Source organism: Fukomys damarensis, unplaced genomic scaffold (genome assembly GCF_012274545.1).
Source record: "Fukomys damarensis isolate Sample0158 unplaced genomic scaffold, DMR_v1.0_HiC HiC_scaffold_4, whole genome shotgun sequence".
Lineage (NCBI taxonomy): Eukaryota > Metazoa > Chordata > Mammalia > Rodentia > Bathyergidae > Fukomys > Fukomys damarensis.
Window position 1 is genome coordinate 50,935,390 of NW_022900916.1, and position 26,747 is coordinate 50,962,136.

Below are 26,747 nucleotides of genomic sequence, written 5' to 3' on the forward strand. Positions count from 1 at the left end.
CATTCATCATTCATTGTTGGGATCTTGTACCTCTACATGACAAGTCTTGGTTCTCATTTTTTCCCCTTGTCCCTGCCCTCCCTTCATCAATGCAATCAATTTTTATTCAGTCTTCAAAGTTACATTTTAATTTCTAATCCCAAAAGTTCAATATAACAATGTACTTGACAGAAAATGAGCGTGTAAGTTCACAGAATATTTAGATCCAGAAAGTTTGAGGGTTGAGAACCAAAATTATCTAGACCACAGCATTTGTGGTCTTGATCATTAAATGTTATTTATTTCTTCAGTGGTTAGCATTTTTGAGATGAATTTTAATCCAATTCCCAGGCTTGAAGAATTCCCAAAGAAAGAGAAAGGAATCTAGTCCCCTTAATGAGACCTCATCTAGCACTCACACCTCAACACCTTCTTGTTTCCTCCTCTAAAGATCAAAAGTATATGGGACTATCAGAAAGTAATTGAAAACTTTTGACCAAAAGAAGTATGATATGGATTAAAGATCTAATATCAAGGTATTTTATAAAAACGAAGAGTGAAATAATAAATTAGAAAAAATAACATTAATAGCAGTAATAACAAGTATTTTTTTTTAGAGTACACAAAACACTTTAAAATAATTGCATACAATCTTCACAAAAATGAATCTGATCACTTGTGCAGGCATTATGGAAAGGATCTGGAAAAATAACCTTTTGGTTGGTGAAAAGACAAAACATTATATATACAACCATCTACTTCCATGAAATAGCCTCTCCTTTTTACATTGTTCACATTGGTTTGTATACATTTTGTCATTCTGCAAGCGCTTGAAATCTATAACCAACTGATGCTAGTACATTACTGATATAAACATCCAGGTTCTCAGTAAAATTTAATCTACGTGCCCCAGTCCTTGTGGACATGTAACCTAATACAACCATGATGAATAAGAAATACAAAGTCATAACACTGGTATACTTAAGTTCAAGGGTAATAATAATGCGAAACAATTCATGGAGCATTTACTCACTTATGTTTGTGCCGATTGAGGATTTTCTTGTATAGTCCTCAGAGTCACACAATGAGGTATCTAGCATTAACACCACCATTTTAGTAATGAAAGATTAGAGCCCACAGAGCTTAGACACCATCAGTAGTAATGACGTAGACAGGGTCTGAATGCTGGCAATTTGTTCGCATTGGCCTCAGGACCCCTAATCTTAAAATGCTCAAAACAAAAAATGACACTGATTCTCCCCAATTTCTTGACAAGAGCGCAGATGAATCTGGCACATGCGTCCTGAGGAAGAATTTGTGAGGAAACTACATCTCTATTTTAGAACACGTTCAGTGGCTGCCACTGACCATTGGGATAAATAAAGTGGCCCATCAGAAATGACCCAACCTTGAAACCAAACTATTAGTTTGATTTTGGAATAACTGATGGTCAGATTTTTCTCTATAGCAATCACCAAAGCATCTGAACTGCAGCCACACAACCATCTGTTCAACATACTGAAAAACAGAAAAATTTCTATCTCTAAATGGAGGAGGAAAAGATTAAGCATGTCAAAAGTCAGAATGACTTGCTCCTCCATACTAAAGCAGAGGGATTACAAATTCAAGGCTAGCTGGAGAAACTAAAAGACACCCTGTCTGAAAATAAAATAAAATAAAACATAAAAAGGCGGAACATATACAGTAATAGAATGCTGGTCTCAAAAGTGTGAGGCCCTGGGTTCAATCCCCAGTACTGAAAAAAATGGAGTGAGAGAACTTGCTCCCCATACTCCTCCAAAAGATCAAATGATCATGCAAAATTAACTTTCTCGATTATCTAGGAAACATAATCCAAAAGCTACATACGGCTGGTATTTATTTGGGGGCTTGTTTATAGTCTCTTTTACATAAAGTGAATTCTGAGGAAAACCAAATAATACTTGTTGAAATGTGCATGCACTAAAGAGAGCTGTGGAAGAAATTTAAATCTAAGCCTCTTGATGCTCATTCCTTATCCCCAAAGTGAGAAATGCTCTAAGTACAGAAATACTGTATCTGAATATTGGCTTTTCTTTCTCTGTTTTGCATAAAGATAGCATTCCCTGAGTGATAAAATGGTATTTATTAGAGGATGGTCAGTGGAAAGTTGGCAAAGACTAGGAAAAGAAATAATAGAGTTCCTAACGACAGCCCGTTGAGGTTGAGAGGAAATTCAGACGATGCCAAGAAGAACGTTTCAAGTAGTAGGATGAGTGAGAAGGCACGATACAGCAGCTGCATAAGAGTGGGCAAGTGTGAATTAGACAACGGCGTGCTTTCTGCTGCCAATTAAGTGCTTAACATTACGAGAGCTAAAAACTCTTCAAAATGAATAAATGGGTTAAATAGAATGGGGATTACCATTTAAGTAGAGCATTCTAACTTTGCTTCAGATCATGGGAATTCTATAAAATCACAAAGGAGAGAATTAGCTGAACAAAATAGTTTAATTTAATGGGAAATTTATTTCAGAAGAGAAGCTAAGGAAAATTTCTGGAGTTAAGTAATAACATTTAGAATTAGGAGACATTTATGTAAAAGCAATGTCCAAGGATAAAGTTAAGTAATAAGAAATTTCAAAAAGACCTAGAAAAATCTGAGATAGAGTCCTGAGGCATTTTAGAAAGAGGAACAAAGAAAAATGTAAGCTCTTTATAGACAATAATTAGGATAGTGGAATTTGACCTAAATTAAGGCAAAATATTATATATGCCTAAGCATAAGCAAAAGGACACACACTTTACATATACATGCACACCTTTCTACCTTAGGAACTCTCCCAAAGACTGAGAGCAAAGTGTTATTTCTGTTTCATTTCTAGGCTAATTAAAACACATAATATTGTTTATTATCTGTTATCAGTTTATACATATTATGGGCTAAACAGAAAAATTATTAATATTAATTGGGGGTTTCACTTCAACTGCAACATTTATTTTATCACGCCAGAGGAACAGTAATTATTAATACAAGTAAAACTTCCAATTATATACCAGTACTCCATCTGGTTGTCTGAGGCAAAAAGCCAAGGAATTAGCCAGTACTTTCATAAAAAGAAGTTTTATAAACTTGAAAATTTAATCTCCACTCCAAAAATTAAATTACGTGCTGAAGTATTTTCTCAGCATATGAAAGTCTTGTAAACTTTAAAAGGATGAAAAACTCATAAAATAAAAAGAAAACTTTACAATGATAAAATTTCCTCATAAAACATCTTTTGTGCTTCTAATTCTTTACTAATTTTGTTTAATATTTTAACAAATGTAAGTGGCTGAATTGTCTTTTTTTTTATTTAAAATTCATAAGAGAGTCACAATACATATTCCTTGACCAGATTGCGTGTGGCCTATTTATCTGAAATGTCTGATTCCATATGGATTTCTTCTCTTTTATTTATTATTTCTAGAAAAAAAAAATTCTCTAATAGCTTAGCAACTCAGGGGCAACCAATTTGAAAGCTAAGCCCCCGAAGACTCGAGCACCCCAGGTCTGCTGCCTGCAATATCTTCTAATAGGAACACGGAAGACAAAGCACAAACTTCAGTGTGAAGCATGCATCTGGTAGGAGCCACCAGGAGGTGGTCCACCGAGGTCAGGGTTAAAGTTCACAGAATAATTTGGAAATTACTCTCAGCTTGGATCTCGTTTATGAAGCCTAAGAATACACCCTTTAATCAGAATGCAATTTCCAAAGCAGCCACTCCCTTGATTTTCCAGGGCTCAGTTATTCTCTGCAACCAAAAGTAAAAACAGCCTCATCACACTGACAGCTAACAGTCCTCTATAAATTACACCTTAAATGTCCAACAGAAAAGGCAGCAGGAATCCAGGACAACAGAGGCTTGAGCTGCCAGCCTTTAGTAACCACTCTTAAAAAGAAAGAAAAACTCATATTTCACAGTTCTTTTCCTTCACTGCCTGCTTGTGCAGCTGAGCTGTCCCATGGAAGCTTGGAAAAAAGAGTGGGCTGTGTATTTGAGTACGCTCCCACACCCCAGACGCTCTCATTTTTCTGATGCTCCCTCTATCCTGCCAAACACATGCTACAGTGGGAAACTAACATCAGTTCCATGAGAGCCAGCTGTCCGCCTCTTCCATGGTGCTCAGGGAGCCACACAGGACTCCTGGCACAGCAGCCAGGCCAGGCCTGACTCACCAGATGTTCCCCTCCTCCCGATGGAGCGCGAGAGGCCTATTGTTCTTACTGAAGAGTTACTGGGCTTCGGATATGAGCTACAAGTGGAAGCAAGGGGCAAGCACACAACTCCTCTAAACACAGGGTTAAGAGAGTCAGACATTAAAATACAAGAGATGGCCAGAGAGTCAATGGGGAAAGCCAAAGAGGGAAAGTCCTTACTACAAAGAGTCCAGTGTCAGAGAGCTGGAACAGTAGACACTACCATAATAGCTTCAAATGCTATCCAGAATCGAGTTAAGTATGGAGATGATATAAAATGTCCCACTTCTGCAAATTCAGATATGAGTTTTACTTCTGCAGATCCAAGAAAGTTGCCTTTGCCTAGAAGAGTGTGGCTTGGAAAAGAACAGAAATAGGAGTTTTTGAAAATTGTAGTCCGAAGTCAGTCAGACACCGTTTACCAAAGTCTGGAAATGCTTGCTAGCTCCTCTTTCCAGCCGGAGAGGCATTACTGCCTTTTGGCCACTACACCTGTGTACCATCCATCTGTCCATATTCCCAGCATTCCTTGTAGAGGGAGTGATCATATTCCTATCTCTGTATTCTTCCAGAGCCATTGGTAGGAAACTCACTATGTCCCCAGGATCCCATGGCGCAGACTGCATCACTTTCTCAATAACGACACTATTTCTGGCAATATTTTTTATCACTATCCATTTAACCAGTATAGACAGGAGAAAAGAGGGGTGGGGGCTAAATCCATTCTCTTTAAATGACATGAATTCTGTGACTGAATTGAGCTTCACCAAGCAGCACAAATTTATCAAATGAACATAATTCTCCATATCCTTATGCAACAAGTATTTGTACTTTGTTTTTGTCCTAAGAGATTTCACTCATATCATGCTAGTGCAGCCCTTGGTAAAAGAAATCTCTTCAAAATAATAAAAAAAATAAATCCATTAAAGTAAAAAACATGAAATCATATTGAGAGAGAGAGAGTGAATTCATACTTCTCGAAAGGTGGAGTTAAAATTGCCTCACAGACCTCTTAGAGGGCTCATTACTTCTGGTTGCTAGGAAATTATCAATAATTTATGCCAGAATTTCACAAAATCTTAATTTTCACAATAGTAGAATTGATATATAGATAATAAAGGGAAATTATCAGTTTTGAGAAAAGTTGTAAATATGTACTTGAAATCATGTTTGTTTAGTAAGAGCTATATAAATCTTGCTACTCAACAATATGAGTTTAATTTCCTTCCTTTCTACTAGCTTTCCCAAGACAAAAGTGTATCAAAATCAAAATTAGACTAAAATACACTCATTTTTAGAGCTTTTGTTTGAAAACTGGAAATTTCCTTCATTGATGTTTTTACTGTAACTGTGTGATTTCCGCTAAGTTGATTTCTCCCCACCCCTCCTCCCTTTTCCCGGCTTTATTCTGTTTGATTATCTGTTTGGACCAAGCAATAAGTATTCTAGAGAAGAAAGGAATATTACAACTTTCTGAACACTATAAATGTGAAATGTAACACCATAAAAGGTCTACATTATGAAGTTATCTGAACTGATGAATTAAACTTAAGTAAATAAAATACTTGATTTCCAGAAGTGAATTCTTCACTGCCAGCTTTGCAAAACTGAGACTGAGACATAGTAATTTAGTTAACTCAATTAGAAATTTCAAAAGAACTCTATTAATCTTTACACTTACACGTTGGCTATATATAATTCATTATATGGCAAATTAATCTCAAATTCATCTGCGGGGACTTATCTACCAGAACATAGGCCCTAGAGGGTCTCAAGCAGAATCTCACCCAGAATCACCATGCTGAACAGTGCCAAAGCCACGCTATTTAAAGGCACTCTCAGCATAAGCAAAGCACTGATGCTTCCATAATATTCTACAGAGCAATTTCAGAAAGCAGGAGAGCATCAAGGTGAAGGCACACATAAATGCTGATACAACATAATCGATAATAAAAAGGATTTGTTTTTGCTGTAAGAATAGAGATCATAGTTGCATGATTAATACATAACGTGTCTTTCTTTTTTTACAGTTGCACTGTCCACATTTCCTTAGAGTTGTCTGATTCCCACTGAGTTGCTGCTCAGTAAGGAACTAAGACGTTTGGACAAATCTCTCTGAGAATCTAATCCAGCACATGTGAGTCAATTCTTCTTTTCTTAAAGAAGTGATGGCAGCTGACAGAACTATTTATATTCCAGTTTTAGCTCTGCAGTTTAACATACAAATGGAAACACTTTCAAGTAAACTCCTGATTTACAGATGTGTAGAATTGTATGAGCATTGACTGAGAGCATATTATCACAGTATATCCGCCAATCACCCACATCTTCTCTTCAAAAATACTTACTTCTGATGAGTTCACCATCTGAAGGATTCCCCCACAAGGGCTGGTCTTGACTCTCTTCATATGCGAAGTGTGGATTGATAGCGTGAGTTACATCTTTCTCAGTTTGGTCCTTGTTACATTTTTCTGAAAAGAAAAGAATAACATATTCATCATCACTGAATGCTACATGATTTCCCTAGTTTTGTAGGGTGCAGATTTTTCTTCCTGTGTCTTAGTCTATCACAGTTAAAGAAAACAGGAGTAGAAGCGTTTCCTCAGTAGCAGTTATTCAATGAACTCCTACAATGTGCATTGAAGAAACAGAAATGTTCACGGTAAACATAATATACTAAGGTTCTAGTAAATAAGGAATTTTAAAATAGAAAGTGATCTGCCATACTAGAGAAATGTGGAAAGGTTACATAAACATGAAAGTGAGTGAGACTATACAGCTAGGGGGCAGGTATGCCAGGGAAAGCATCAAAGGAGATGAGACTCCAATGAATGGTGGAGATGAAAGTCAGGCTGCAGTTCAATGAGGAGTGACAGAGTAGTACAGAGGTAGAAAGCCAAGTACCAGTTCTCTCTGTAGAAATTTAGGGAAAAAGTCAAAGAATGTATAATACATCCTCAGACAAGAGGGTGTCGAGGATGAGAGATTTATATGGGGGTTTATGAGTTCTCGGGGGAAAGCCAATATGTGAAGTCTTGTTGGGAACGTAAGTCAAACAAAAGCAACCTATAACACCGGGTAAAATGCACACTATGAAAGGCCCAGAGCACTAAAGAGGTTCAAAAGAAGGGGAAAAAACTCATCATGATTCAGAGATCAAGAAAGACACTATAAAAACGGTGCATGTTGGTTGGTCTTTAAAAGATTAGAAGGATTTCAAAAAGCCCAGATGGGAGAAAAGTGGAAGAACAGCATGGAAAAAACTCCAAAGGCAGGCACTTGAGCAAAGGTTCCAACTTTCTGGGCTGTGAAGTACTTTCAGGGGGACATTAGAAGATAGGGCTCTATGGGTTTGGTCCCTTGTATTAAAAAGAAGAAGACTGTAAAGGTTTGATTAGAGAAAGAGTGGACATTTAATTCCAAGATGAAAAATCCAAACCTAATTTTAAAACAAGATAAATATGTGAAAGTATTCACAGCAACTTTATAAAATGCCTAAGCAAAGCCAGGTATTAGGAAGATCAGTAAACTTTTACACAACAATGGTTCTCAGTCTTCACTGCACATTATTTAACTTGGAAAATTTTATTGAAAATAAAAGCAGATTCCTGGGTTGTACCACCAATTCTACTTTAACTGGGGGAGAAGATATTTCATTCAGATGATTTGACTACAATTATATTCTTGAAAATCACTGAATATGGCTTCATCTAAGGAGCACAGAATAAGGGCTTAGCAAAGTTCATGTAGAACTTGATGAGAGCTTAACTGATTAGCAAGATAGAAAAAAACATAAATGTGAGAAACTAGAGGCTTGCACAGATGAGTATAGGGTTGAAAATAAAGTTCTTAGTTTGAAGCTGACTGGCAAAATATGAAAATCAGGAGAATAATTGACTAATTATAAATAAGTGTGTCTGTAACACAATAGATATTTAGGGATTACACAAGGTAATAGGAATACAATAAATTATCAGATACAACCTAAACCTTCCTTCATAGAAATTATAGTTTAATGGATCAGTTTAATACTGGATATTTAAATTTGCAAGCCCAGAAAGAAATAAAAAAAAAAAACAAAACGTACAGCCAGAAACAGTCATCTTCCTAAAGATCAATTGTTGAAGTCTTTTGAATTAATGAGGTCAGTAAAAGAGTGAATATATTAAAAGAACAGTATTGAGAACCATCTGCACAATTGGGAAGGAGTTAGAAAAGTAAGAAAAGCAGGATGATGTCAAGTATGGAAGCAAAAAAAGGAAACAGATTCAAACAGAAGTTGTTAGTCAACGCGTTAACATTTCCAGTGGAAGGAAAATTTTCTGCACATGCAAAAATTTCTCATGTACCATGGGGATTTCACAACAATTGAAAAATTTTGCCATGAAATACACTGCAGCATGTTAAAATAGATGGATGGACATAAATTTAGGAATAAATTCAGAGGCTGAGATCTCTGAAAATGTCTTCAACTCTCTATATGTTTAGAAAGCAAAATCATATACAAACAGCAATAAAATATAAATTAAAAGCATGCTAAACCAACATGTTCTAGATTTATGTAACATTTGCTCAGCATCATCATAGGAAAATGTAATCTTCATGTGATGGTAGTTTCAGTTAAAATCTTTACTTTTTTAACAAGTCCAAAAATCTTCCACTGCTACAGTCAACTCAAGGCCTTTCTGAGATGCTCAGTAAAAAAAGATTTCTAACCAAACTCACCAGCATACATGAACTAGCCTGTCAGCAGGGTCCCACATACTTGCTGCTACTGTTATGTAGCTGCCAGCCGCCAGGTGTCATGCTAGTAGGCTTGATTCAATTAGTAACTTTAATTGAGGCTGAATGAAATTAATTATATAATTTTGAGCTGTTCAAGTTTAATTCCATTAAAATTAATTCATGAAACCAAGGCATTATGAAGCATTGCTGACTAAAAGAAAATAGGTATGAATAAAGCCTCTAGACACACTTGACTCATACTTGAATCATGTCCAATATTCGAGTGCTAAACATAGACCCTCTCGACTCTGCTCTGCATAAATGAAAATGTCATGTGGTCCATCCATATACACACACATTTACCATTACGTAGCCTATTGCTAGCGGAAAAGGAAGATACTTCTGCTCTAAATTTTTATTAAAGTTTAGTTTACCATTAATTTTTTTTCTTAAAAAACACTTCCTTACCTGGTAAGTGGTAGACTTAGATGATCCCTAGTGTCGATCTCAAGTCAAAAATGGAAAAGAAAAAACATTCTGTCTCCTTACACTAACATAATAAAGTATATGTAGTTACTATTACATCTTTAATGGATCAGTTTAATACTGGATATTTAAATTTGCAAGCCCAGAAAGAAATAAAAAAAAAAAACAAAACGTACAGCCAGAAACAGTCATCTTCCTAAAGATCAATTGTTGAAGTCTTTTGAATTAATGAGGTCAGTAAAAGAGTGAATATATTAAAAGAACAGTATTGAGAACCATCTGCACAATTGGGAAGGAGTTAGAAAAGTAAGAAAAGCAGGATGATGTCAAGTATGGAAGCAAAAAAAGGAAACAGATTCAAACAGAAGTTGTTAGTCAACGCGTTAACATTTCCAGTGGAAGGAAAATTTTCTGCACATGCAAAAATTTCTCATGTACCATGGGGATTTCACAACAATTGAAAAATTTTGCCATGAAATACACTGCAGCATGTTAAAATAGATAGATGGACATAAATTTAGGAATAAATTCAGAGGCTGAGATCTCTGAAAATGTCTTCAACTCTCTATATGTTTAGAAAGCAAAATCATATACAAACAGCAATAAAATATAAATTAAAAGCATGCTAAACCAACATGTTCTAGATTTATGTAACATTTGCTCAGCATCATCATAGGAAAATGTAATCTTCATGTGATGGTAGTTTCAGTTAAAATCTTTACTTTTTTAACAAGTCCAAAAATCTTCCACTGCTACAGTCAACTCAAGGCCTTTCTGAGATGCTCAGTAAAAAAAGATTTCTAACCAAACTCACCAGCATACATGAACTAGCCTGTCAGCAGGGTCCCACATACTTGCTGCTACTGTTATGTAGCTGCCAGCCGCCAGGTGTCATGCTAGTAGGCTTGATTCAATTAGTAACTTTAATTGAGGCTGAATGAAATTAATTATATAATTTTGAGCTGTTCAACTTTAATTCCATTAAAATTAATTCATGAAACCAAGGCATTATGAAGCATTGCTGACTAAAAGAAAATAGGTATGAATAAAGCCTCTAGACACACTTGACTCATACTTGAATCATGTCCAATATTCGAGTGCTAAACATAGACCCTCTCGACTCTGCTCTGCATAAATGAAAATGTCATGTGGTCCATCCATATACACACACATTTACCATTACGTAGCCTATTGCTAGCGGAAAAGGAAGATACTTCTGCTCTAAATTTTTATTAAAGTTTAGTTTACCATTAATTTTTTTTCTTAAAAAACACTTCCTTACCTGGTAAGTGGTAGACTTAGATGATCCCTAGTGTCGATCTCAAGTCAAAAATGGAAAAGAAAAAACATTCTGTCTCCTTACACTAACATAATAAAGTATATGTAGCTACTATTACATCACAATCACTAATTACACAATTTTGCCTCTTTTGAAAACTGTCACCATTCATTCTATGGTTTTTGCTGTACCCTATAGCAACTAGCCGAAAACGAGACCCAGAAATGTTCCAACTAAAAATTTAAAGTGACTTTTGCCAATTCTCTACTTTCATAAATTAAAGCATTGTGACCACTTGACTATTTTGTGACTTTATAATAATTCATATTATTTCATCAGTATCATTTTAATACTTGCTCAGTTTGCAGAATATCCATATGGCAGCTTCATATCACTAAATAAATGTGCTGAAGACAGAGTGGAATATAATAAGACAATTGTAAGGCAGGCACCACAGATCCAAGCACAGACTCAACATTATTACAACTTTCAGTGGCTGGATAAATCACTACTCATTATGATGCTAAAATGTCAATTTGTAACAACAGATTTCTATTAACTATGTAGGCTTGTGTGTCACTTTTGAATTGAGACCGAAAGGCACAGTCTTGGTTTATCACACTCATCCTAGATACATGGAGATCGGTCATTGTGATTTAAGGATTATGTGGGCTGGAAGGGCATAGCCTATAGGCAGTCTGGGAATTTCAGTGACGGAGAATATCAGTTTGCACCTTCCCATAAGATTTCTGCCTACCCATGGAATACGTGCATCTCTCTGATACAGCAATTTTCTCTTAGAAAAGGGGCCTCTATAATCTCAAATGTACTGTTCTTCTAAGCCAAATTTCTTACTCTGACGCTGTGTCAGAATCACTTGTAAAGCTCTTTACAAATGCACAGGCCCCAAATTTAGAGGTCCTAGCTCAGCTGGTACTGGTGAGTAGAAGGGCAAGTTAATCATGATAGATGGCCGGGTTTGGAGGCCACTGTTTTAAGTAAGCTGTTCTCTTATACTTCATAACTATTTTTTAAAAAACTGAAAAGAACATTTGAATATTGAGATACATATTCTGGTACTTATCACCTTGCCACAAGATTTCAAGTAATCAAAAAAATGAAAATGTGCCTAATCATCTAATTCACAGAGAGGTATTTATATCTGCCTTCATGTCAGGACAACCAAGAAAATGCAAAACCTGAATTATTTGTGATATGAACCAGTTTTACTGATAAATGGAAGAAAGAATATTAAAGAATGTGCTTTATATATTTAAATAAAAGTTGACACCTTTAAAATAAAACTATGCCAAAAGATAGCCATACACCATAGGTGTCTCCCCTCAAAGGTTTGGCATTTGTTACTTCCAGTAGGCCTAGTCTGGACATATATGTGGGAGAAAATCCATTCCTGAGGAAAGGCTAGGTCCTGCCAACAAATCTTCCAGCTAGAGAGACTAAAACACACATGCACGCGTGTACACCTCCACACACACACACTAAATCAAGCAACTTCAAAACAGCGAATAGGCAAAACTGCCCCGGGTCATAATTCTGGTCCAAAGATCAACCAGCTGTGGGACTGGAACCCTGCCTCGCTCCCTTCCTTCTCTTCCTCAGGAAATCTCAGCAATGTGGTGCATTATTGCAAAGGTCTTTCTGGCTCTCGAAATCTGTAAACCTGACAGTACAGGGCAGAACAATTGAGACCAGATTCCCCATCGCTCTGAAAAGTATTACTAATGGAAGAGAGCAAGTCGCAGAAGAGCCTTTGTAAGGCATTGAATTTTAGTTAATTCTCAAAAAAAGTGACAAGCATGAATTAAGCAAAACAAAAATGCCAAAGAAAAAAAACACAAAGATTCTAAAAGATCAAGTTAACGGGCGTGGTTCGTGGTGGCACACGCCTGTAATCCCAGCACTCGGGAGGCTGAGGCAGGAGGTTTCCTGTGAGTTCGAGACCAGTTTTGGCTACATAGTGAGTTCCAGGTCAGTCTCCACTACATAGTGAGACCCTGCCTCAAACCACCCCCCAAAAAAAATAAATAAATACAATAAAAAATTTGCTAAAAGATCAATTTAAATGTAATATGCCCTACTCAGAAGTGACTATCTTACATAATCAATATCCTTTATTTTTTAATATTTTTCTAAAAAAGAGCCTGAATAGTAAGAAGCAATCTACTCCAATTGTAATTGTTCCTGCTAAGGAAGAATGGGAAAAATTCAAGTAAATAAAATGTTCATTTAATTTAAAATTCTATAATATTTTATCTTTGGGGTCATCCAAATGTAAAATCTTGATAGTATTACTGAACGAAGTAGAGGAATCAAATAATTTAAATAGTGATTAACAAGAGGGAACAAATTAAGACCATTTAATAAAGTGGATAGTAATTCAAATAAAATATTATATATACCATTAAGAGCCATTCAGCTGGTATGTAGTTGTTTGGTGGGTTTTAAAGATGAAAATTCTTTTTGTTTTTGTTAAAAGAAAATAGTAGTAAAATGTTTATGCAATTACAGTACTGTCTTAGCAATTTCAAAGTACTTTATTTATTTATTTATTTTTACTTTTTGGGGTTTTTTGTTTGTTTGGACTTTTTTTTGAGACAGGGTCTCACTATGTAGTTATTGACCTGGAATTCACTATGTAGCCCAGGCTGGTGATGAACTCACAGCGATCCTGCTGCCTCAGCCTCCTGAGTGCTGGGATTACAGGCGTGCACCATCACGCCTGGCTTTCAAAGTACTTTAATATACAACATTCATTTAATCTTCAAACCCATTTATGATAAATAAGGAAGAAAACATTAGCTCAGTTTTAATGATGAGATACAGAGTAACTTTCTGAGTCAGATATCCAAATGAAAATAAGAGACTAGAGTAGAGGAGTAGGAAAGGTAATTTCCAATCCCACTTAGGAGAGAGCTCTACTATACTACTCAGTCCTCCTTCAAAATTTTAAGCAATTTCAGCCCACAGTAGCCCACATGGGAACATACTCTACTCTCAGTCAGTTTGGTACACTAGTTAAGTTGTTCTTTATTTTGAATATAAACCTGCCATCAGGTAATCAATAACTGGTCCGAGTCCTGCCATGTGTAGGTAAAAAGAGTAAGCTAAACTTTTTCTATAATAACAACTGTTCTAACTACTAAAGAGGGACAGTTTGTCCCATCAATGTATGACCAATCAAATATAATATGTCTATAGCCAAATGCTTTTCACAAATAATGGTAACAGAGGACTTCAGAGGGCTGTTTCAGGAAAACATAGCTTGTCAAATATTTAAGATATTTGCACTTTTAAAAAGACAAATTTCTGAACACACTAGAGTTTCTCATTAAATACTGACAACTTTGCCATTTAAAGTTCCAAATATTTGAAATCTTCCTTATGAATGAAGTAATTCTCTGTAGGGTCTCTTGAACAGAAAAACTGCCTCTAAATTTTACTATTTACTGGACTGTGGGCTCTGACATCAAGGTGTGGGGGTCACCACTAATAATGTGGATTTAGGGCAAGGTAACCCTTGTTAGATTCATTTATAACATTGGAATCACAATAGTACTCAGGAGGTGCATCTCGAAATAAATGGAATCAGGCATACAAAGCAGGTGTCTGGTTTAAAGCAAAAGCTTGTTTACAGTGACTAAGATTATTATGTTAAGTGTTATTACATTAAGCATCTTCCAAAAACCTGCTATAAACATGTCATAGGCATGCTGTTGAGATTGAGGACTGTATTCTAACTGCTATATAAAAATCCATGCAAGCAATCTGTCTTCAGATTGAATAAGGAAAAGTATTGCTTCTTTTAAGAGTCTGTGTGTGGTTTTGTTTTTCATTCCCTTGTGGATAATGAAATTCCAGGAAGAATGCTTTCTTTTTAACTCAAATTTATAAATAAAATTGAATTACTGAGTTTGATCCTACAGTTTACATCTGTCCATTCTGATTTTTCCCCCTGAATCTTCTGGGCTATCTATGTTTCCCATTATTCAGTTCTGATCTTTTCTTTAAATGGATTTTCTTTGGGTGGGGTACTGGGGATCGAATCCAGGTCCTTGCGCTTGAAAGGTAGCAAGACAGAGTGTGGAACCACTAAGCTAAATCCTCAGCCTATGAATGGACTTTCTTGAGTCACCCTAAATGTTCTGCCGAAATAGGCAAAAGGGTGTGTAAATTCACAAGCCAAACACCAAATACATTTTCCACTTGTGAAAGATGAAATTGCTCAACAGAAATTTTTATAAAACCTTATAAAGTTTAATCAATGTAAAATACATTTTGATAGAAAGGAGTAAAAGCAGCTCTCTTTGTGCTTAAATGTTAGGACTTTTGCATAATTAGGTCTCACAGAGGATAATCTATGACAGATCACTTACAATCTGTAAAATCTGTACACGGTTACTTTCCAAAAATCTACACTCAGATCTCCATTATCTATCAAGAAAATTGCTTTGAACAATTTTAAGTTTTATTCTTCCATTCGAAAGCCAAGATTGTTAGAGACAATCTACATGGAATCCAGTTTATGAAACCTCAGTAATCTGAGCATAAAACTTTTGGGAAAAGTGAAAAAAAAATCTGGGTTTGTATTTCCCAGAGGCTTTAAACAATGTGGATAGTCTACAAATGCTTCCCAAATGTAACCTTTAAAAAAGTAAAGATAAGGCAGCTTTTAGAAAGACCTGAGGCTCTGGAATTTCATTTCTTCATGGATCCAAAACAGAAAAAAGAGAGAGAAAAACCACTCAAGTCTAATGACCTTTAAAGAATAATGGCAAACTAAACGTGCAGCTTTTAGAAAGACCTGAGGCTCTGGAATTTCATTTCTTCATGGATCCAAAACAGAAAAAAAGAGAGAGAAAAACCACTCAAGTCTAATGACCTTTAAAGAATAATGGCAAACTAAACTTACTTTGCCTAACAGTGTAAAGTGGATTAAAATCTCACTGTCCCAAAACATGTTACAATTACCAAGTCATTTTAACAGATGATTGAGCATATGCATAAAAATTCATAATTTTATAAACACAAGAAAGTTATTATGTAATTATATGCACATTATAAATGTTTATGGAATGCTTCAATCACTTAATTTAATTATTTCATTGTCATCAGTATTTTGAAAAATGGTAAGATTTCTGAGCACATTCTAAAATGCACATTCTTTTGAAGAATAGGTTTCACATGTACATGGAAGCTACTGGTATGATTAGATTTGAAAGAATGAAAAAAATGGCATTGACTAAATTAGTTTACAGGCTTGGAGCTGGTAAAGATGAGGAAGACATACATACCAAAAAGTTAGAAATATTATGTAATTGGGCCAGGGATTTAGCTCAGTGGTTCCACTGCCTACCTCGAAAGCACAAGGACCCGAGTTTGAACCCCGGTACCAAAAAAAAAGAAAGAAAGAAAGAAATATTATGTCATTGCATATGGACGTGCAAAGCATAGACAAATGGCAACTACAGTTTTAAATGCATTGCAATATATCAGGGTTGGAAATAAATAAGGAATGAGGAGAAATTCTGCACTTCCTACTTTTAAAAAAGGTAGGGAGACACCAGATAGAGACACCAGAACACACTGACTCGATCTCCATAATCTCTGGCACTGCATTATATCTAAACCTACAGTTCTGTATCTTAAAAATATATTTAGGATAACTGACCCTGAGGCACAGAAACTCTGACTTTCTCAGTTACGTACTGTTTCAGTTGTATCTACTCAGCCAATAAAAATATTCATGCTATCACCAAGCATTCATAGGCTTGTGGAATTTGAAGTTATACTCTTAGAGGTCCCTTGAGTTACCGAAGAGATGAATTCAGATGAAAACTTCGAACACTCAACATCCCCCAGAACAGGCCAAGGACAGCAGGCAAGAATACTTCAGGGATAGGGAAGAGGCCTCAGAAGAAACAGTTTACTCCAGTTTGAGATTACTTACTTATTTGAACACTTTCTTGGCAGTCAGCTAAAATCTATTTTCTCTATAGTTGTCCCTGATTCATCACACTTTGCTCTTTGCAAAGACCAGACAAATCAGTTTAACCAGTCACGGAAAATGATGCCTCATCCTCACTCCATACGTACTACAGTGCTGTATTAGAAAATATTTCATATTTTCCTATCATTCTTTAAATACCTTCAATTTGTTCAGTGGTTTTCTGTTCATTTATATAGGCACAAAAGGGTGATTTTTTTTTTTTGGTGGTTTTGTTTTGTTGGTACTGGGCACTGAACCTAAGGTCTTGCTGGTGCTAGGCAAGTACTCTACACTGAATTACACCCCTTGCTCACAACAGTCTTCTTAATCTTTCCTAGAAAGCTATGTATATCTGTCACATAAGAGCATCTGATTGCTGAAATCCAGAGACACTATGTAACCAGTTCCCTTAAGTAGCCGTCTATGAACCTCATTAATGGAGGGCCCCACCATCTTCCTCTTTTGAACATGTGGAGACTCACTGATCTATACATTTTCACCAGAATCACTCTTAAAGTGTTACAATTTTTAAAATCTTTTCTGTTCTTAGTTAAGAGTTATTTTATCTAGATCACTTTCTCTGGTTCTGTGGTTAAAGGCTGAACCCTTATTTGGCACCATTTCAAGAATGGAGGCCACTGAAAATCAGAAGTGAACTTGCAAAGGCACTTCTAGGGTAGAGCCTGATCTAGAAATACATAGACACTGGAGAGAATCATGTTAAATAGTAGTAAAGACACAGGTAAGATAATACGTGAATCAGAAGTACATAGAAATGTATTTCTTGCATTTCAGAGTGACGGATATGGTTTTCTTTGAGGTCAAGACACATATTCTCTTTGTTATCTCTCACAAAGCCCCACACCCTTGGGCTCTCATAATTTAATCTAGGCTCATACCTTCTAGACTCTCTCCCTCCTATCTCTGGGTACTTCATGCTTTGGATTTTCTGTTGGACCCACCTTCCCAGTTCTGGCTCTGCCATATTTATGACCTCGCTACCTTCCACTGTTTTGGTCATTTTCAGAAGGAAAACGTGAAGATCCATCTCCTTCAATGTCCTATGTGGGTTTACCACCTTCAGCAGTTGGGTTTCCACATTTCTCCAAATTCATCATTTTTCTTCTCTATCTGCCTGTTTCTCCATCTGTGATCTGTATCTTGGTCAAAGGTAGTTACAGGAACAGCATCAACTCTTTATTTTCCCCTTATTTCCCTTGTCCCATTGTTAATCAATTACAAGATATTACTAGTTACAACTCCCCCATTTTTCTTAAATCTACATATTTCCATCTAGGGAAGGCATTACCAACATCTTAATTTCTCCTCTCCCTAATCAGAGTTACTTTCCAGTCAGAACAAATGAATATATTTCTTCTTCAATCGAGAATTACTATCATTTTGCATCTTGATGAGAAACTGATTTAGTTATTTTAAAACAGTCCGTATGTTAACACTGTGCGCTCTTTTTAAAATTAACTTTATTGGTCTACTTTAAGTATACATTATGATCACATTCATCATTGGGAATTTGTACCTATACCTGAAATAACTTAGTTTTTGTTTTTTCCCATTCCCCTTCCCTCCCTTCTACCCCTCCACCCCTCCCTATTTACAAAAGCTCTGTTTCTGGGGGGTTTTGCTTCTTTTCTTATATACTTTTAAGCTTTTCCATGTTTGATAGCTTCATTAGTGAAACATGAGCAGTTAAAACCCCTTAGAAAAACTTAGGAAAGATCCTGCATGCCGCTCCAATAATTCAAGAAATATGAACAGGTAGGTCTATGTTCACAGAGACCCTGAGAGTCAGAAGCGGATCCACCACGCGACAGAGCAGGAGGACTGTCCATAGATGTAGAGAAAGTAAAGATGGGAAGATGTTTTCTTTGTACTCTGAGGTATAGCGCCAGAGTTCCTGACACCTGTTGGGCCACAAGTTGCCTTATGTTTAGTGCTCAGCTTTGTGAAATTCAAAACAAAAATCTTTTTTTAAACTACAATCTATATATTATTCAGCTGAGGTCACTTGCAGCTCAACCCTAACAAAAGTGACTCCTTGCCACCTGAGATTCTCTTTTGAACGCTAAAGCCTAAGCTCCAAAATTCTACCACTGACTTGCAACTGGCCATTGGTTAATCTGCCACATGTTCTGGTTGCAATCTTGAACTGATATTTAAATAAGGAAATGAAATTGAATGTGGTAGATACTCCTATCTCATCTTCTCTAAACTAGTTTACAAATCTTCTGTGGTCACAACTAAGTATTGTACACTCTTAATATTCATAAGACCTTATAAATAGTAGGCACACAAAAACTACTTATGGACAAGGTTTTCTCTTCCAAGTGTCACAATAGTCAAAAATTGTTCCAGTCTTAAAAAAAAATGATTTCAGGCTGTATCCCTGGGACTACTAAAAACTTAGGCAAATAAGTACATGCATGTGAATCATCTTTCTTTATACCACATGACTGTGAATATGAAAACAGAAGTAGACTGCAAATAGAAACCACAAACAGAATTAAACTCTTGTTAAAATAGCTCTTTTCACAGTTCCTACTTAGTAAATCCTAAGTGCCTATAGGTACAATCTATAAAATGTAACTTATAACTCAACTGAAAATCTTTAAAGTTAAAAAAATTTCCTCCTAGATGACGTGTGTGCTAATGTAAAAAGACGATATTAAAAGTTCAATCCACCTCAGTAAATTGATACTGGCAAGGCACAGAGAGATTGAGAAGGCAGGAAGGAAGACAATTACATGAAAAGAACTGCTTCATATGCATAGCACTGACCCAGAAGAGCTAAACCATTTTCAGTCAGTTCCAGTGAACCACCAACACTTAAAGTGATCCAAAATATAAATTCAAGACAGTCCAGAATCAATCTCCACACAATAGAACATGAAGAAAGACTTTTAGAAGTAGAAACATAAATCACTTCATTTATCTTCTGCCTTTGTAAAGGAGAATTGACATTACCTCAAAAAGAAAATTCAGTTAAATTTTTCTTTTCTAAACAAGTTTCCATTTACAAATGGCATAACTTTAGATTGTGACAATTTATGTTTCCTTATTTTCTTCCTAAGTTTTATTACCATAAAAATATAAAACTGGTGAAATAATCTCACTCTGTTCTTTGGCCTACTTTCCATAAAATCACCTCAAAATGATCCAGGAAATAAGGTTCAAAGAAACAGGAAAAGCCCATACACACCCAAAAATTCCATAGCTTCCCTTGTATCCCTGTAAAGGTCATCTGATCACATATATTAAATCTTTGTACATATACTGAGCAAACAAGCTAATCAAGCACAATCTCTGCTCACCACAAGTCTTAGCTTGCCAACATTTCTGGTCTCTCTGGCTCCTTCACCCAGCTTAGAAACAAGATCAGTGCCTACAAAGGCACTTTCCCAGACTTACACAATACTAGTCCCTTGTTTTGCCATCCCTTGCACCCTTCCAGCCCCTAAACCTACAGTAAGATCAAAATCCATTCTCTGCTTTTGTTCCCAGGCATGTTTCTTTCTGAGAAAGGCAATCTACCATGCTGATCCATGTCCAGAAGAGTTCATGCCATTCATTCTCAGTTAAAGCCCTCAGTGTTAATGAGCAGCTTTGGTGTGCCAGAGATTGACTCCCTTTGGAATTCTTCATTTTTCCAAATCTTTTCCACACATCTCAAATTTCTTTAGTCATTCTAACCACCCTTGCTCTCAGCAAATGTCATAAAAAATGTATTTTATTGAGAAGATGTAGGCAGGCTTTCAATAGCCTCTCTTTCTTTTATATCAAAAGTTCTCCTAATTATCATCTATCTTTTTCTTTTGCCTGTCTCAAAAGGAAATAATCCGAATTTTCCTAAGACTGGTAAGAATTCTTCCTCAAAATTATAACTGTACCATTTTAAATACTCTGCTCAGTGCCACTACTATTCCTCAATCTCATGGTCTTTGATCTTCCCATATTCTATTGTTTCCTAACTTTAAAATGTGGCATGCTCAATCCACCCTGTCGTAAAGAGTCTTCAACATGCTCTGCATCTCCTTCAATAATAGCAACTGTTTTCATCTTTCATAACCACCAAATATCCAACACTTTTATGAGGAATCATTACAAATATTTTTTTCTGTTTCCTTTTGCTACTCATAAAGTTAGCCATTTCCCAAAATTTGCTCTTTGCTTCTCCCTCACTCCTGTGCCCATCCATTAAGTGAATATTTAGTGGATGAGTTTGACCTTGACCTTCATCACTGTCCTAAAACCTCATTTCCAGCCACCTATGGGCTATCATAGCTAGAGATAAATTTTCCAGAATCTACTCAATCAAAAGACTCAACGGGTCCTGCTTGGTTTCTGCTCAGTTTACACATCGAGTTACTTGTTACTTTAAATTTCTACCACTTTACCATCTCCTATGTCAAACATTTCAACCAACCCTACCAGTTCAGTTTGTAAAATGTGAACAATAGGCTTGGTCTCAAAAGATTCAAAGACAAGTAAGTAAACATCAATGTCCTCGAAAGGCCTTTTTAAGCAAGACAGAGCTCTACCTTGGGTTGTTATAGTCCTTAAATCTATCTCAGCGATTCCATTCCCACTGGTACTGCCCTAGGTCCTTTACTCTCTCGTCAGTCCACTGGAATAAACTCCTGGTTAACTGCCACCTCCAGTCTTCCTCCTTCCTCCAGAATTATCCCTTGAACTGCCACCAGGTTTATCTCCTCAAAACACCAATTTGGTTCTCCTGCCAAAAAACCTTCTAGGCTCATCACTGCCAGCAAGGAAATTATTCTTGTTGATACAAATTTTCTCAGGGTAAGGGTCAGGAGGCTGCCAAAACTGGCTTTGCCCTGTCTTTTACCCTCCCTCTCTGCTCCTCCTACAATGCTCAGTGTTCCCCGCGAAGCCCCAACCTTCTGTCACCATCTTTTCCATGTCTTGCTTTCCATCATCCATCTTCACCGGGCTGAATCCTACAACTATGCTTCCTCCTGGTCCAATTCAGATTAAAACTTTTCCTTGGGATTTTTCTAACCCCCCTGGTAGACATGCTTTTCTCTCTCCAGCTCTGTCCTCACACTTTCTTTGCACCTCTCTTATGCTACCTCTTTCTTTAACATGCTGGCCCCTACTCAGCTCACACTATGCTGTCCCTTCAAAGACCTGCAGTTCTCAGCTCAAACAGTTCAACCTCTTCAAATGCTTCTCAAATCTACAGATGCACTTTCTTTAACTCTTTCATCTTTCCTCCCTTTCCTCTCCTTTCTTCCTCCCTTTCCTTTTCTTTTTTCCTTCTTCCTTTTCTTCCCTCTTCCTTTCTTCCTAAATTTCTTCTCAATGCCCTTCATCCCTTCTTAGCTTTTTGTCTGGTTCCCTGCTTCTCTTGTTTGTCTGATTCTTTTTGGAAGCAAATGGAAAATAAACGAATAAGCCTTACACATCTAGAGCTAAACTTACAAAATGTACATTGGTTTCTTCACACATAAAAAAGTTGAGTCTGCAAGTTTTAAGGTTCTTCAAAATGCCTCCAAATCCTCCCCCAAATCCACAAGTCTTCCTTTATTTTGCTAATTAAGCCTTTTCTTCCTCAATCAGTTTGAACTAACTTCCATTGGGTTTAAATTTGTTCTTAGTTATTTATATGTGGCCACCAGTGTTGCACTAGTATATTCTCTGGGATTTATCATTATAAGAATAAAAAACTTAGTAAAATTTAATTCCCACAATCTTTTGAGATTTATTATGAAACTAACTATAATTTACTACTGTGTTTATAAGAAAGTATGATTTAGCTTTCAAAAGTCCAACTTACAAATGAACCCAACTCATGTAAAAGTTGAGGTCTGCTTTCTTCACTGTGTTCTTGGCTGAGGTCTACAAAGAGCAGTGTAGGATAGCAGAACAAGAACATCTACTTAGGTGGTGAAAGACAGTACTAAAATCTTATTTATTTGCTATCTCATGCTTTGTTTTAGAGCTATGTGAAAACTTCTCCTCCAAAAAAGAAAAACTGTGTGTTCTTGAAAGTCTTAATTTAACACATCATTTTACAAATAAAAGCCTCTAAATTAATGGTTCTCAACTAGAATTAAGTAAGACTTTGAGCAGCTTCTTTGGTCTTACACCTAGAGGGCTGTGATTCTATAAGTCTGCAGTGAAGTCTAAAATAGCAGTGGCTTCCAGGAGAAAAGGAAAGCAGGGGTTGGTGATCTCAGCACTCTCCGCAGTTTGGACCAGTCTTGTGGCAGACCTGCTCTATCCTGTGCACTGCAGGGTGTTAGGCGGTGTCCCTGGATTCTGTCACTAGATGCTACAGCACATAGCCTGTCCCCCTGTCCCGGGTTAGGATGGTCAAACAAGTCTGCAGTCTCCAGATAAAGCCAAATGTCTCCTGGAGGGCAAAGTCATCCCCAGTTGAGAAGAAGGGACAGAAGCTGTCAGAAGATGACACATCCTGAGAAATGTTATCCTTAAAAAGATAAATATGACATGACAAAAATAGAGTACAGATATTGTATGTATAGGCATGACATATAAATTGAAATAAACAGGTTTCCCCAAAAGGAAATCTGATTAGCCCCTGTAAACTCCTGACAACCCAGCTAAGCTTCTAAGTCAAAGCTTTTCTTATGTAATTTCGACTTGAAGATCCTCCCTCTCCCTGGCTTCTATTTTAGATTATTTTTAATTAACTTCACTGGCATTTTGCATCCTGCTATGAAAAGTCCGCCTAATAGTCTCAGAGGACTCTCCCAAGAGAGAAGAGTGCATTAAATCACACATTATCACATTAAAGTATATTCCAGCACTCAGAGTCCAACTGTCTACATCTTGGCAAATGCAACGGGCTGGGGGCTGGGATGGAAACAGGCTCCAGTGAGTAGCAGTATCTAAAGCCTGTTAACTTGAATGCATCTATCGCCTATGAAAACGTTGTATTGATTCTTTCCTACAACCACATTTATCACGATGACATACATTGTATAATTTGTGCTTCTGCCTGATTTCTTGCTACTGACTCTGTGGGCCTTTGAGCAAGTCCCTTAAATTCATTGGTCATCCTTTCCCTCCTCTAAAACAGGAACAGGCTGGATTATTTCTAAAGATTCCTCCAGTTGCATGTCAAATTTATGAATGAAGCACTTAATTAAAAGGTTTCAAAATGTATGTATTCTAGAAACTACATCAAAGAATACCTAGATTTTCAATACTGCCTGAAGGTACAATCCATTTTAAAATGCTCAATTAAAAGAAACAATTGGAAGAACCACAAATAAAAAGACCCTATCCTCTCTTAAAACAAAAATTGTCATTCCCCAATTTCTCCTTCCCTAATCAAGGCCTTGAAAGGGGATTCACACAGGAATGTAACTCAATATTTTAGCAGTTAGTCATAAATAGCAAAGTAGTTTTAAATTACATGTTTGTTTTCTATTTTCAACAACAGAGATTACAAATCAGCTGCTCAGATGGCACATCCAGCAGGCAGATGTGCTTGTTTAGGTTAATCTAGACAAAAATTATACTTAACTATTTGCCAACCCTTAAAAATGGAGAAATGGTTCATAAAAATTCAGATTTCCAGTGTATCTTGAAGTATTAGAAGATAACCCACATTAACATTACAATAATTAGCCGCAGCCTTTGCCCTGAGTTCCTCAGACCTAATATTCCTTTTCTCCCTCTTTTCTGACTCCCACCCTGGTTCCCTCTTACAGCCTAGCACATACGATCTTATGTCCTTGCTCTACAACAATTTCTGGAACACACAGGAAACATGTTCCATGTTCTGCAATGCTTTCCAATACTAAAGCTTGCGGAATCATGATAAAAAGGTGAGACTTTTGAGAAAAGTAGAGCTATATTCTTTACAAGGTACACCTTAATGCTAAACCTACTCCTTAATGCTAAAATGTAGACTACAGGTTTCCAAACACCACCTAAAATGGTAAGATGAAATCTTAAGACTTGATGGAGAATTCAAGCTAGAGGATTCCTCAAGGCACTTCCAACTTTCAAGTCCAACGCCTTGGATTAAAGTATGGTAGCTCAATGTACTATATCTTTACGTATTTACTGTGCATATAAAATTTGACTTTGTAGGGGGCTCTTCATAACCTTCTTGTTTATGAATTTGTTTAAGTTTCCTAAAACACTGTTTTTCTCATTGACTTTAATGTAACAGAATTTTAAAATTACATTTCAATTAATCAAGCAGTGACTTTCTACAACAGCATTATTAAACTGTTCTTGAAAAGATCGTAAAGAATCAAAAGGCAGAAGTAAGAACACTAAGATGGGCATAAAAGTAAAACTGCTTTCAAGAAAGCTTCTTCACAAACATCTTTACCAACTAAACCAACCTGTTCCTGGGAAACTACACCCTGAACCTTCTTCCTAATCACTCCCATTTTTCCCCTTTAATTACACCTATGAAATCTACCTGCTTCAAACAGTATTTTAACAAGATACTAAGATTTTTTTAAAAAAAAAAATCAATTTTATATTAGACCTACAATTAAACTGATCTCTATTTAAAGAAAGTTTTGAGTCAAAGTTAAACTGATGCTGTAGCTAATGTCCAGGCACAACACAGCTGAAGAGTCTCCATGCCGAGAAGGCGAGTGTCATAAGCAGAAAGCATTCTCCTTCAGGCCCTGGAGGAGGCCCTGCTCCTTACAGTCAGATCACCTGATGCCAAAAGGCTGAGAGGCGCACAGGTGACTGAAGTACCACTCCAAGTCCTCCCAGCTGATTTTAAAAATGCCTATCATTTAAGTTGGCGATTGTACATATTAACTATTTCAAATCCAACTGCTTTCCTTGGGTGTCTGATGTTAATTTTCGACATAAGCATTGTTTAACAATAGTGATTAACAGCTCAAGTGGGAGCACAAACAGCCCATCAATGAGTCGATATGACTACTGAGGGCATGCCTAATGACAGGAAAATGATTGTGTTGACAGTGCAATGAGGAGAACATGGGCTGCTTCTGGGAAAACATATGTTTATCATTCTAGTTCTCAGCTTTTCTGCAGCTAATCATTTTTATTTTCTATGTTTAGCAAAAAAAAAAAAAATGAGTCACTCTTTCAAAGAAAATGATGAACGTATTTCAATTTAACAGCCCTGGATGCCGGAACATTTTAATTTAACCACGATGTTTTCTGCTTTTATCTACTGTGGCTTGAACATTAACTTCATTTTTTTTTTTCATTTCTTGCCTTCAAAATATCCCAAGTAATCAGTACACGATTATGGGGGGAGAAGAGAGCGATCAGATATGCTTATGGTGGTATAGGGCGGTATATTTGAGGCCTAGAAAATTATTTAATGTATATTAGCATCAGAACACTTTAGCTCAGAACCATCCTTAAAAGACTATGTAAGAGAAGTGTATGACCCTTGCTCTCAGTCAACAATGGAATCCTGACGCATATTACCTTTAAGAGGCACTAACTTGTTAAAAGCTTCTTATGGAAGGTTTTCAGTAACAGGAATATTTTCCTTTTGGAAGAACATTAAGTCGTTCATTCTTGGAAAGCATTTCTTTTAAAACATGTTTATTTCAAAACAAAACAGTCAGTGAAAACATATGCATGAGCCATTCCAAAGTAATTGGTCACAGAAACCTGGATTATCAGCCGGGTTGCAGAGGAGCCCTAAGAAACAGAAAGATGAAAAGGCCAGAGCATGCTTGCTAAAAGAGAGGCATCAGGGCAGGATCTGCGGAGGATACAAGCTCTGAAGAGACCTAGAGAAACGCTCAGAACGCACACGTCTAAATGTGAGACCAGGAAACGCACGTGCTTAAGGAAGAAGCCTTCCTGTCCTGTCACCCTGTTTCTCCGCTACCAAAAGTAGCGGGAGTGGAGGGACCAGCCGATTCCGCCCTCCTATCGGGTTGTTGATCTAGAGCCGAAATCCCGGGCGAACTTGGCTGGATGAGCGCGAACTGCGCAAAAGTTCCCGACGACTAGGTGGGAATCCGCGCCCCGGGCACTTAAGCTCCCCCTCGCCCCACCTCCCTCCAGGCCCGGGGACC

General features: G+C 36.8%; 1 protein-coding gene across 1 annotated transcript in view; it reads right to left on the minus strand.

Annotated features, from left to right (window-relative positions):
* The window catches only part of Mdfic (MyoD family inhibitor domain containing), an 81,655-nt gene that overhangs the window by 52,320 nt on the left and 2,588 nt on the right, over positions 1–26,747 (minus strand). The window contains exon 3 of the mRNA XM_010621905.1: positions 6,547–6,669. Coding sequence (XP_010620207.1) covers positions 6,547–6,669 — 123 coding nt within the window. The remainder of the gene's footprint in view (positions 1–6,546; positions 6,670–26,747) is intronic.